Source organism: Carassius carassius, chromosome 21 (assembly GCF_963082965.1).
Source record: "Carassius carassius chromosome 21, fCarCar2.1, whole genome shotgun sequence".
NCBI lineage: Eukaryota > Metazoa > Chordata > Actinopteri > Cypriniformes > Cyprinidae > Carassius > Carassius carassius.
Window position 1 is genome coordinate 14,144,007 of NC_081775.1, and position 14,544 is coordinate 14,158,550.

The following is a 14,544-nucleotide window of genomic DNA, read 5'->3' on the forward strand; positions in this document are numbered from 1 at the left end:
TAGAAATCAGTGGTTAAGTTGTATTCATAACACTTGTTCTAGAACAGTTCAACCCAAATATTTAGTGTGCAGCACATTTTATGGTGGACTTCCTGATCCTGGGAGAGGAGACTACAATGCCGGCTGTTCTGAGTCACAGTCTGTAAGTACGTTTACATATTTAAAGGATTTGCAACTGATGATTCAAACGTGAGTTTGAGCAGTGTAGTGTAGCAGTTCTCAATTCCAGTCCTCACGCCCCACTGCTCTGCACATTTTGTATGTTTCTCTTATGGCTTCAGACGTTTGTTCTATTCGAATGTAAGTGCCCTGCGAAGTGGACATCACAGTATATTCAGCCAGAATTCCAGTTCAAAGCAAACATATATGTCCCATTCAAAGTGCATTGAGGTGAGATGTGCATTTAAATTGTATTTATTAACAGAGGTATATAATGTTACACTTGTTCGTGTGTGTGAAGACATTGTGCAGCGCAAATCCTTGAAAGAATGTTACGAAGTGAAGTTAACTTCAACAGATTTCCCCTGCTCAGGAAGTAGGGAGCAATGAACACTGTGTAGGGACCTTGTCAGTGGGGACACACGTGCTCAGAGCTCACTTCTAACTACCTGATTATCTATATCAGGAGTGTTAACAAAAAGAGATGTGCAAAATATGCAGTGCTGGGGGGCATGAGTACAGGAATTGAGAACTGCTGGGGTAGAGTATAGTTTGATGTTTGTTGTTTTTCTCCGAACACAGACACTGTTTTATGTTTAGGTGGCCCAAGGCAACATGTAAAAACACAGTGTAAGTTATTATAATCCATAATTATGTCCCCACTGGATCCAACAAAATGGTTCAATTGTAATGGGTTTTATTGTTTTTGTCTCGCAGTTGTTCTGTTCTGCATCACAGTATGGCAAGGGGTGTAATATTTTCATTACATTCTTGAGGTATTCAGCCAATCACAAAGCACTGGATAGCTGGCCAATCAGATTACACCTCGCTTTTCAGACTGATGACCTTTGTAAAAAATGATGCGTTTCAGAAAGGCGGGGCATAGAGTAGAAACAATAATGTACAGTATGTGGAAAATAATGTGTTTTTTTAACCTTAAACCACATAAACACATTTAATTACACCAAATGATCAATATTCCAAGGATAGAAGGATTAATTTTATGCATTAATTTAAAATGTTTTGCGATATTCTTCATTACCCCTCCTAATGGCATATTTGTGTTCAGCAAAATCCTGATATAAACTACTTTAAGGACATTCAAGTCTATAAATAACATAGTAGTTTGACAATTAATAAACAGAATATATCTTACTTATATTTTGATCTGAAAATGTTTTACCTTGCACAGCATTATCGCAATGATTACAATGAGGACATTTAAAGCAACCCTTATGTTTATCCACTAACCCTTTACAGGTAAGGAGTAAATAGCTGTACTAATTTGAACCCCTAAAGTTATACAAATAATAATAATAATAATAAAACCTTATAATTGGAGGATCTGGAAATACTGTTTTTTTTTCTCAACAATTCATCACTCTGTAAACTTTTAATAATTTTGCTTCATCTCCTTCAGCATTTGGATTTTTTTTTTTTTTTTTTTTTTACAAAGTAGACCTTATTAGAATTTCCTGCTTTTGTTTATCTTGTTAACAAATTGGCCCTTATCATAATGTTGGCACGTACCTTAGTTTTTATTTATAATTTCAAACTTATACCTTTTTATATATATTTTTCTAGCTTTATCCTAAAAAACTTGCTCAGCACAAATCCTACTTAATCTTTGAAATTTCCCAAAAGGTATTTATTTATCAACAGCAAGAGGCATTGGGAAGCATGGAGAATTGTATTTCTGTCAGTGAGCTTTATAAATATAAATTTTTGTAAAAATATGATTTAATGTATCATTTCATACAGGTTAATTTGTTAATTCATGATAGGTGCTAAGATGGGCCACAGCCAGAAACTGGTATGACCCTCGAGTGAATTTTCTCCCTGCTCCAGCAGGAGGAGGAGGAATTCCGAGAAGAGGAAAGGATCCATAACAACGGGGACACTATGGAAAGAAAAACACTTGGAGAAAAGTGGAAACAAAATGGAGGGGAAACACAAGGAGGTTACTGTTCTTTGGTCAGGTCTTCGATCACAAACTCCCCCTAGGAGGGAATGAGGAAACGCTGGAGATAACATGAATAAGTCTTTAATTATCCAAATTATAAATCATAGATAAGTCAATAGTCATGACAATTTTTTTTATGTTGCATACTATAAATTGTCTGTTATTGTATCATATATCATTGTGATGGTGTCATAACAAAATTTAAATGGCACCCACTAAGCAAATTCTGAGTTTAATTTTGTCCTGACATTAATGTGTCCATATAGACTCATTTTTCATGTTTTCATCTTATAAAGCAGATGCTGAAGTGAAAATAAAAAAAAAAAGAAGTATTTTTTGTCCTCATGTAAAAGTTTTTTTAATATGAAAATGAGCATGTTGATGAATTTATATTGCTGGATAAAACTGTGTACTCACATTGAGTAGGGGAGTATATAATCTGTAATGTCCCAGATCCTCATCCTGGATAAGAATGAGTTAAACCATAATTAATAAAGAGTATCACAGAAACATAAAACTACATATGGTGAACTTTGAAAGAGTGTCTTTAAAGGAGCTGATGTTTGATTTACAGTGCGTGCATAATTATTAGGCACATTGATATTCAGATCAAATATTTTCCAAGCACATTTTACCAATTCCAAACCACTTCAATCTTAATAACTACTATTATGTTTGTAATTAATTATTTATTGATATATATTTGTCCATGAAGGATGAAAGCAAAAAACTTATTATATTCAGGATTGCATAATTATTAGGTATCAGATAAAATGAGCCAAGAAAGAGATTTAACTCAGACTGAAAGTCAAAAATTTAAAGTTCCCATCTGAAGGATGCAGTACTTATGCAATACCAGAATTTGCAAAGTTGAGGCATGACCATTAGACAGTGAAATACAGTACTACCAGAAAAAAGAAACAGGTGGAGAAGAAAAGACACGTTAACTGCAAAAGAATTAAGAATGAAGTTGAAGAATTTGGTGTGAAATCACCAGGAACCTTTAAGGGTCTGGGAATCACCAGAGGCCTCACAATACGATATTATCACGATATTTGTGCCACGATACAACATTATTGTGATTTTAAATATATTGCGATATTGTGCAATATATTGCGATATAACAGTGTAACTGGAACTTGTACAAAAATGTTACGCAGACCCTTCAGCAACTGGGGCATTTGAAAGTAAATTACTGTTACATTTAAATTAAATTAAATTAAACATTTAGTCTTACATCTAGGGATGCACCAAAATGAAAATTCTGGGCTGAAACAGAAAACGAAAATTCTGGATGCACTTAAATAATATAAATTAATTTTTAAATTTTAATGTTACTGAATTAAAAAAACACATGCCAATAAAATAACCACACTTTTACTGAAAGTAACACAATAAAACTGGACAGAATTTATATTAACATTTGTAACACTGCACAATAAGTTTCAGTAGTTAACATTAGTTAACTACTTTAGTTAACATTAGTTAACTACTTTAGTTAACTAATAATGAACAATATTTATTCAGCATTTATTCATCTTAGTTCATGTTTATTTCAACATTTACTAATTCATTATTAAAATGAACAGTTGTGCTAGTTAACAGTTAATGCACTCTGAATTAAAATGAACAAACATTGAACAACTACATTCTCATTAAATAACATTAGGAAATATTAATAAATACTGTAATAAATGTATTGTAAATTGTTTGTTCATGTTAGTTAAAGGGATACTCCACCCTAAAATGATCCCCATGCAGTGGCGTAATAATGAAGTAAAAGTAACAGTACTTTAGTGTACTTTACTTGCGTTTTTATATTTCACCCAACTTTTACTTTTACTCCACTACATTTCCTAATGAAAATGTATATTTTAACTCCACTACATTTCCCCTAAGTATATTCGATACTTACAACAAAATAGTCAGAAGAACAAAGACTGCAGGAAAGCAGGTTTGACGAATCAGTGGTCTGGCGTTTGCAAAGATTTCTAAAAACACTTTTGCCCACGTGCAAACAAGTGCACGCCACCCTGCGCACAACCGTGGATGATTTAATTTACCAATCAAGTCGAGTCAGGGGTGTGAGATATAACATCGTCTGCGATACTATGGTACTGTAAGTGTTGTTGTAATGATGTGCAATCTGACGTTATCAAGTAGGCTATATCATCAAATCATACACAGGTATTCTAAATTGTAAATAATGTTTATATAATATTATGTTTATATAATTTCATGTAGACCTAGTTAACTTAATCTGTGTCACACAAAGATTACTGTTTTTCTGCAGATGCATGAACACATTAAATAAGTTAAGTAAAGCAATAAATGTTTAAACATTTTAGACATAATATTGCTTTTTTTTTGCTCAATTTTGCTAACGATAATAGTTCCAAAGATCACAGCACTGTTTTGTGTCTCTAAAGCCGAGTTCAGACGGCACGATTTTAGCCCAGTTTTTGGCTCGCAGACAGGTTTTGATAAATCGCAGACAAATGCCCGAAATCACAGGCAAATCGGTGCTCTTCCACACGAGTGACAAATCACACAGTGTGAATGAGCAAAGACGCGATCTGAGAGAATCGCAGACGAGTCACTGACGCCCGTGAGATATTTGGCGTGCTAAATATCTGGACCTGTCAGCGATGCAAAATCATGCTGTGTGAAAAGTGTTCTGACTAAAAACTGCATCGCCGATGACCAACAGCCAATGAGAGAGCAAGATACAGAGCAGCGGGGTGTTCGGGGAGGAGTTATAGACCACAATATCAGCAAGCATGGCTTTGTTTCAGAAAAAGGCTTCTCTGTCTATTTGGACCCAAGAAATGGAAGAAAAATGTGGCAGGAGCACGACGTTTCATCTGAACTGTCCCAGTCTCATGTGGGAACTCCAGTCTTGCATGCGTGATGTCGTGTTGTTTCCTTGTCACATCTCGCGTGTGTTTGGTTGTGAAACGCAGTTTGCGTGCCAGACAGAGTTGTCGGTGATTCTTCCTACAGTAAAGTCATGCAGTGTGGAACCTTCTGTCACCGATCCATCGTGCAGTGTGAACACAGCAGTGACTGAATGCTGGTCAGTGTGAAAAGAACAGTGACCCGACTACTTTGAAAATTGTGCAGTCTAAACTCGGCTCTCGCAATGGACGGAGTTCACTTATAGAATGAATCAGCTTTTTAAACTAATCGGTTGAATCAATGATTCAGTGATTCACTCATTAACACGGTCAAATGCTTTGTTTCTGAATGAATCAGCCTTTTGAATGAATCTCAATTACTCACTCATTAACATTAACTTGCTGTCACCTGGTGACGGTTTTAATTTCACATTTCGTCTTTTATTTTTTTCATGTTTTAAATTATTTCAAATATTAAAAACTAAATATTAAAAAAATGCATCCATGTCCCCTCTATATATATTTATTTATTTGCTTCTATTCCATTTTGCATTTACTTGTAATTTTATTTTCAAGTACATTTATACTTTTTAAGTACAATAAATATCACATACTTTAAGACTTTTACTCAAGTAATATTCTAAACTGTGTTTTCAACTTCTACCAAAGTGATTTTCTGGTAAGATATCTGTACTTTTACACCACTGCGCCCATGTTGTTCCAAACCCATAAATGATCAGTTCAAATTTTCTGTTGGCGCGTTATTTGAGTGGACTTTGCTTTTCCGGTGAGCAAGAGCAGTACATGAGCGGAAAACACATTTATAGAGCAGAATATTGAGAGTTGCGTCAAATGGTGTAGTGAAGAGGAGAGAAAAACATGCGCTCTGAACACTGCCAGGCGGGGCGGTGCGCAGCGCACCATATATATTATTATTATTATTATATGTAGCCTATATTTTCTGCTCGCATTGATTATTTTCGGATGTTGAAAATGTGGTGCAACACTACCCCTCCTTGTTTACAAATCTGAAGTAGCCTAAGTCCATACATCCGATTTAAACGCAGACGGGGCTTTCCTGATAACTGTCCGCGATGCCGCTATCTTTATTTTACTAACTTACTGCATGCTGAAGGTGACCCAGCTGACCTCACCAGAAAAAAACTCAACACCACCATCTAGTGGACTGTAAAGAAATAGATTTTATTATTTTACCCAATAGTATACTAAAAGATTGATACTTGGCATCTGTGTATCGATACAGTATTGGCGTGGAAAATATTGCGATACTATATTGTATAGATTTTTTCCCCCACCCTAGTGCCACCATTTTCCAGAACTGCAACCTAGCTGGAGTCTCCAGAAGTGCAATGGGTCAGACTCTCAGAGACTTGGAATTGGTCAAAAAAAAAAAAATTGTGTATTCTTAATAAATCCTGTTAACTGTCACCGTGCCCCTTGGTGGGACGCCTACGTTTACTTCACTATATTACAATTAAATCCTAATCAATCATGACAAACTATATATCATTGGAAAGGTCTAAGACTCTATTTTACCAATCATTTTTGTTAAAAAATTATGTAGGAAAAGTAATAGATTAATTTATGGCAAGAGTGAACCTCAAAAACCCACATCATAACAGTAGTTCTGACCTTTGTCAAAAAAAGTCTTCTTTGTTGCCTTTTTCTCTATCACACTTTAGAAATCATCAGAAATTATATAAAATTTGATATTTTAAAATCTCATATTCATCATTTGAAACCCATTTTAAAATCAAACATTGCAAGAGAAAAAATGTAAGTGACATAGAGGTGGTGTTGGCGCAGTGGAGGTGGCGTTGGCGCAGTGGATAAGACGCATGCCTTTGGTGTGAGAGACCCGGGTTCAAAACCACTGTGAGACACCAATGTGTCCCTGAGCAAGACACTTAACCCCTAGTTGCTCCAGAGGCATGGGACCTCTGACATATATAGCAATTGTAAGTCGCTTTGGATAAAAGTGTCATCTAAATGAATAAATGTGACAGTTAAGAGGATAAGAATGACATGCTGGTGTTGCGAAATACACAGGGACAATTTTTATAGGCTTTATATACAGATAAGTTGAGTGTGACTCTTGAAGGCAGCATCATATCCTGTTGTTCAAGAATTATGCCTAATAATTGCATCCACTGTATTTTTCTAACTGACCATTAGATGTAATGAACTGGACTGAACAGATCATTTACCAGCAGCTCTTCTCTTCCTCCGTATGATGAATGCAGTTATGATGAGAACAGCCACAGACATGCACACCAACACCAGCACACTGAAAACTACAGACTGACTGAAGAATCCTGGGTCAGATTCAGCCACATCTGAAAGTGTGGTGAGGATAAGATGAACAACAGAAAAAAGAAATCTGTAAGCTACAGACAGATAGTGGAATAGTGGCAAATGATTTGCAGCACAAAAAAAGTAAATCAATAAATTATTAATAATTATGTTATTCAATGTAATTTTGTAATATATTGCCATTTTTTCTGAGCTGCTACTCCCTAAATTTTATTGCATTGCATATAATGACAGTAAAGTATATTGAATCTAATGTCTGCTTTGTTGTTTGGTGAATTTTTGTTCTTTTAGTGGTTTGTTAGTTTTTCTTTACCAAATGTAAAGTCCAGTTTGTTGTCCAGACTGAGGTGCTTCATTGTGCAGTTGTATTTATGTCCTTCATGTATCTCTTCTTCACTGATCACCAAACTCTTCCTCATCTGGTATGTTCCGTCTCCGTTGGGCAGAATCTCTCCTCCTGTGATCTGATCATCATCCACAGGCTGACCATCTCTGAACAAGGTCAGGTTAATGTGACGGGGGTAAAAACCAGTGGCCAGACAGCTGATCTGAAGCCCTTGAGAGTCTGTAAGTGTCTTCTTCAGGAGTCTGACTCTGGGTTTCACTACAGAGGAGAATAAGAAGTGTTACTGTTGTTAAACTGTTGGGTTCATTGCATCAGCTATTAATTTATAGTAATCATAAAACAATGCATTAAAAGGCATATGTATTTTCCGTCAGTGTCTCAGCCATTTTTATCAAATGTTTTTATTTATTTATTTATTTTTTAACTTATACTGAAGTTAATCAGGTTGATTCTCTTACCTTTTCTCATCAAATTACTCTTTTCCATATTCAGGTACCTTTGCAAAACTTTAATGCAAGTAGGATGATAAAAATGTTCATACATGAACTTTACTTTATTTCGTGTTATTTGGTCCCATGATATCATCCATGGCTTTTTTATCTGGATATCATTTTTTTGTGTGTCAAAAATTAACTCCTCCATATTTTGCCCTCCAAAAGCATCCCAGAAATGAACTGGACCTGGTTTATAATCATTCAACAATTCACACCCAGCAAGTCTCTGTTGAACATATACACCTTCAAATGAAGGAAAGAAATAAAGATTTATTAGTCCTCACTGACACAGCACAACATAAAATGTAATGTACCGAAAATGTATATACTGGACTGATCACTCTCTCTGTCTTACATCCAGACATTTTAAGGAAATTACAAAAATCATATAACAACTACATGTTTAATGTGGTAATACTGATATGTAACCTATAGGTCTCACCAGCTGTGTGATTTTGGAGTTTTTTAAGATAAAATACTCGATTTTTCATGCCAGTGTACATATCACCAAACACAAGACCAGCATCACTTTGCTCTTCTTCGTAGTATTTTGCATCACTATGAATGCGATACACAGGTTTCCATGTAACCGAGTCATAATATCCTATTTGCAAATCATCCAGCATCACCACAACACTGAACTCAGGAAATGGTGTTTGTCCATCTATATATGTAACCAAAGTCATCAGTGAGTGAGAACCTGTGGATGCACAAGAACAAGCATATAATATCAATGCAATATCAATTTAGATCATTACGTACAACTACACATTACTGATCACTAAAGAGACAAAGAAACAGTAAGGCCATTTTTATTTGATTAGTGCTTTTGTTTAGTGAACAAGCCAAAGAAGACTGTGAAAAGAAAACTCTAGTGAAAGGAAACAAACCAGGCCCATCTAACATCTGGCATTATAATAAATGTACATCAACAGCATGCAGTGGTGTTCCAAAGTGTGGGGTAAAGTCAGTTTTTTTTTATAGCCCAATCTCATGTTCCAGTTAAACGCCTCAGGTTACGAATGTAACCATGGTTCCCTGAGAGGGAACGAGACACTGCATCATCTAGGGGTCGCTTTGGGGAACACCTCGTCGTGACCCGTGTCTGAAGCATACTTTACAGCTTCTGACGTCACTTATCTTCTTCGTGAAGCTTGCGTTCCAAGCATGGCAGGGAGCTAGAGGACGCAGTGTCTTGTTCCCTCTCAGGGACCATGGTTACATTCGTAACCCGAGATGTTCCCTGTCAAGGGAACTTCGAACTGCGTCCTCTAGGGGTCGCTTTGGATACCCACGCCGCCATGCTGAGGGGAGTGCAGACCAGAACCATGGCAAACACTAATTACCAACTCTACCATTTCAATGGGAGTCGCCCCTGGGATGGTTAGATGGCTGTCCATGACATTATCCCTTATGGCCAAAGGCCTAAGTTACATACCCAACTTACCTGTAGGGCCCTGGCCCGGGGTAGAGCCGAAGGCTTGGAATCACAAAAGATTCCTTTAAAGGGATAAGGCTAAGAACCTAGCATGTTCTTTGCCAAGTCTTGCCTGTCACCCAGGGGCTACCGCTAGCTTTCGCAAAAAAGTTCAACAGTTCTTTAGTAGCAACGCCCTGTTCTAGTATCGGAGGATACATGGGTGGAGTGGCGCCCAAGATGAACGGGGCTTAAACCGACTCAAGAAAGGGCACGAAGCAACCGCGCGAAGCCCTCACCATATAGGATTTTAGAAAGAACACAGTGTACTAGCGTGCGAATTCACCACAGTGTGGATTTCAGAAAGTGTGCAAAGTCTTCACGTGCACACTTACCATAGCATGGATTTACAAATACTGTTCTAAGTATGGAGCTGGATGAGTCAGAGGGGCCAGAGGGGATAGTGCGATGCTCTCTCGAGTCGCACACAGATCCACCCAAGTCTGGCCAACCTCTCCAACTCTGCTTCATCACCTTGGTGCGAAGGCGCCATTCCCCGAGCCTCAGCCCCTGCCTCAACAGGATGTCTGCTCTCACCGTGCATCTCAAAAACAGTATGTAGTACTGGAGCGCTCTGGTGAAAAAAAACAAGCATATGAGAGGAGGACTCCGAGCTCAGAGTAGCATGCTCATAGACGACTCTTTTTTGGGGGGGGGGGGGGGGGGAGCACTGCTAAACTACCACGAGAATTGCCCAAACAGCCCCTCATGTTGCGGGAAGCGATGTTTGAGGTGTATAACAAATACACACTGACTGAATGAAGCCCAAGGAACCCAGGGCTAAGCATCTTAAGAAAGGGATCGAAGCGGAGCTAGTCCAAAATGCAGCAGCAAGAGTTCTTACTAGAACCAGGAAGTATGACCATATTAGCCCGGTCCTGTCAACACTGCACTGGCTCCCTATCAAGCATCGTATAGATTTTAAAATATTGCTTATTACTTATAAAGCCCTGAATGGTTTAGCACCTCAGTATTTGAATGAGCTCCTTTTACATTATAATCCTCTACGTCCACTACGTTCTCAAAACTCAGGCAATTTGATAATACCTAGAATATTAAAATCAACTGCGGGCGGCAGATCCTTTTCCTATTTGGCAGCTAAACTCTGGAATAACCTACCTAACATTGTTCGGGAGGCAGACACACTCTTGCAGTTTAAATCTAGATTAAAGACCCATCTCTTTAACCTGGCATACACATAACATACCAATATGCTTTTATTATCCAAATCCGTTAAAGGATTTTTAGGCTGCATTAATTAGATAAACCGGAACCGGAAACACTTCCCATAACACCCTATGTACTTGCTACATCATTAGAAGAATGGCATCTACGCTAATATTTGTCGGTTTCTCTCTTGTTCCGAGGTCACCGTGGCCACCAGATCCAGTCTGTGTCCAGATCAGAGGGTCACTGCAGTCACCCGGATCCAGAACGTATCCAGACCAGATGGTGGATCAGCACCTAGAAAGGATCTCTACATCCCAGAAAGACAGCGGAGACCAGGACAACTAGAGCCCCAGATACAGATCCCCTGTAAAGACCTTGTCTCAGAGGAGCACCAGGACAAAACCACAGGAAACAGATGATTATTCTGCACAATCTGACTTTGCTGCAGCCTGGAATTGAACTACTGGTTTCGTCTGGTCAGAGGAGAACTGGCCCCCCAACTGAGCCTGGTTTCTCCCAAGGTTTTTTTCTCCATTATGTCACCGATGGAGTTTCGGTTCCTTGCTGCTGTCGCCTCTGGCTTGCTTAGTTGGGGAAACTTCATCTACAGCGATATCGTTGACTTGATTGCAAATAAATGCACAGACACTATTTAACTGAACAGAGATGACATAACTCAATCCAATGATGAACTGCCTTTAACTATCATTTTTGCATTATTGACACTGTTTTCCTAATGAATGTTGTTCAGTTGCTTTGATGCAATGTATTTTGTTTAAAGCGCTATATAAATAAAGGTGACTTGACTTGACTTAAGCGGGGGAGGAGCGCGAGCCGCGACACTAGCCTTCTGTGGCCTTCTTCAATCCTCAGATCGAGATGGGCCAGGACCCCTTTGTTGTTCGGGCTCAGACCTGGACCTTCGTGGAATGAAGGATTTAAAGGCAGCTGAGCTCGCCCTTACCTCCCTGAACTTTTCGACCACCATCTCGACGGAGGTACCGAAAAGCTCAGAAGGCGAGACCGGAGCATCGAGAAGAAACCCCCTTTCTTCCCTCCCGATGTCCGCCAGGTTCACCCACAGATGTCTCTCCGTTACCACCATGGCCGCCATAGACCTACCTATGGCGGAGGCGGCCTGCTTGGTAGCACGGAGAGAGAGGTCTGTGGTGCGGAGCAGCTCAGCTACCTTGTCAGCTGAAAGGCCCTTGCCTGTATCCAGGTCCTTCAGCAGGTCAGCCTGGTAAGCCTGAAGCACTGCCATCGTGTGCAACGAAGCCACAGCCTGACCTGACTGCGTATGATTTACCATTTAAGCGGGATGTATCCTGGAGGGGCTTAAATGGCAAAGAGGGAGATTTAAGAGAGGATGTTTCCCCCACAGAGAGATAGCTAGCCAGCGTCTCTTCTACAGGGGGCATCCTCTCAAAGCAGTTTTCGTGCATGCCCTCGATATTAGCATAACTCGAATGCTGAAACCGATGGATGCGAGAGGAAAACGGCCTCTTCCATTCCTTTTCGACTTGTGTATGTAAGTCAGGCAAGAATGGAAGGCTCACCTGGGCTGGAGGGCTATGGTCAGACAAATAACGCTCATCGAGGTGACCTCGCAACGTCACTTTTCTGGCACGCTTCCATGGCAAGTCTAATTTTGCCGTGGTGCGATCCATAACCTCTAACAGCTCCCCATATGCAGGGCAGGAGGATTGAGAAGGCTCAGCCTCAGCTTCTTCGTCACTCTCAGACATCTCCTGCTCTCTCTGGGTAGAACCCAGCAGAGCACTAACTTCAGTATCAGAATGGGTTAATGACAACGCCTCTTCCTCCTGAAGTTCACTCTCGTTTGCCGCCGAAGAGTGTGAAAGGAAAAGTCCCTCTCTACACTCCTCAATGAGATCCACCTGTGATCCCCACAAGCTCATTCTCCTCCGTGCCTCGGCAACAGCGGGTCCTGAGCTGCAGGAACCAGAAGGGTGTCCCTTTTTCCTCCGAAAAGAGAGACAAACGAGAGCGGAGCTTTTTCACAGAAAAACGCTGGCAGAGCACGCAGATTGCACTCTCAAGGACATCGCGCGCGTGCTCTTCGCCCAAACAAGAGACGCAAAGACTGTATGTGTCATCAGGTGTCAGATAACGCTGACACGGATGCACACACTGTTTAAATGCCTTGCTAGTGGATGCCATGATAACAATGATAGATCGCTTTTACCTTTTTGGCTCGTTTCTCAGATGCACGCTTCAAACAAAACAGTCAATGAAGACGAAGAAGATAAGTGACGGGTCCTACTGGAGCGTATTTATAGTCGCGCCGGTAGTGACGTCAGATGCTGTCGCCGGCCAACATGTTGGTGTTTTTCAAAGTACGCTTCAGACACGGGTCACGACGAGGTGTTCCCCAAAGCGACCCCTAGAGGACCCAGTTCCTAGTTCCCTTTACAGGGAACTTAATGTTGCCACATTTTTCAGGTCAGATAAAAAAACAATACGCATATTTTCAAGAAAACAATAACTTATATAAATCGATAAAAAACAACAATAGCAATCGATAAAATATAATTAATTTTCTACTTATTAAAAGTAATATAACATGGTGGTCAGCTATTATTTTTAATAGTCAATTTATTTTCAGATCATCAGTAATTAAAGTTTACAACCATTGTGCCATTCAAATCTTGACTGGTACAATGGTTCAGTGATGCCGTATTGCTTTTTGATACATGACCGCTTTCCAATGACTTGCATAATTTTTATATGTTTCCCATTAACATTAACTACTACGGAAGACCAACGGTTAAATTGAATAAAACTCAATCAGTCAGAATAAACAAATTTCACCATATAAAAAATAAGGTTGTTACACTTTTTACAGATGTTACCTTTTTTTGATAATGCACATAAAATGCACATAATATATATATATATATATTTTTTTTTTTACATCAAATAGATATTTTACATTAAATTACAAACAAATTAAATAGGCTACATAGGCTACAGGAATGTTATAAATTAACTTACCTGCACTGACGACTTTCCAGCATGACAACATATACACAAACATGAACATTTTGTCAGTTACTTAAGAAAAACAAGTATCCTACTCTTCTACAATGTTTAAACGGTTTCCAAGTTTTTGCCACTGTCAGCGAAGACAAAAGTTTTTGTAATCGATATGAAGTGCTTGTTCCTCTTTAGGCTACTAGCCTGAAAGTTTCACTTCTACAGACCAAATGGTTAGATCTCTGTTGACGTCAGCTGACGCTGAATTGGACAGCCTATAGCCTAACTAAAAAAAAGGATAAAAGTAACAAAAGTACAAAGTAAAATGGAAAAATACAAAACGAAATCACTATGCAAGCATTATTACTATTTTTCTTTCTTGTTTTCACACGATGACGGCTTTCTCCAGAGCCATAGAAAAACAACCGTAGAAAAAACAGCTCTGTGTTTTTCATAGTCCTTACAAAAGAATAGGCTCATCAATCACTTTTTGTGTGTTTAAATGGTCTAACAGAGCATTCAACACTGCTGTGGCAGGGGAGGGTGTGTGATTTAGCGAGGTCTGCGACGGGAGAGAGAGAGTGAAGAGATCAGCGGTGGAGTTAAGTGAGAGACAAGTGACACCCGGTTTCGGGCACCAGTGTAGTAATGTTCGTATGGCAGAGAAGGAAGGAGACCAGGGTCGGCGTACTGAGGCTCGTGGG

At 39.1% G+C, this 14,544-nt stretch overlaps 1 protein-coding gene across 1 annotated transcript; it reads right to left on the minus strand.

Annotated features, from left to right (window-relative positions):
- Positions 1-1,934: 1,934 nt before the first annotated feature.
- Positions 1,935-14,008, minus strand: LOC132097137 (class I histocompatibility antigen, F10 alpha chain-like). The gene is made up of 7 exons (XM_059502761.1): positions 13,859-14,008; positions 8,636-8,893; positions 8,158-8,436; positions 7,667-7,957; positions 7,248-7,376; positions 2,540-2,584; positions 1,935-2,059 (listed from the first exon to the last, which is right to left on the minus strand). The coding sequence occupies exons 1-6, from the start codon at positions 13,905-13,907 to the stop codon at positions 2,580-2,582; spliced, it is 1,011 nt and encodes a 336-aa protein (XP_059358744.1). The 5' UTR covers positions 13,908-14,008; the 3' UTR covers positions 1,935-2,059; positions 2,540-2,579.
- Between the last annotated feature and the right edge of the window lie 536 nt (positions 14,009-14,544).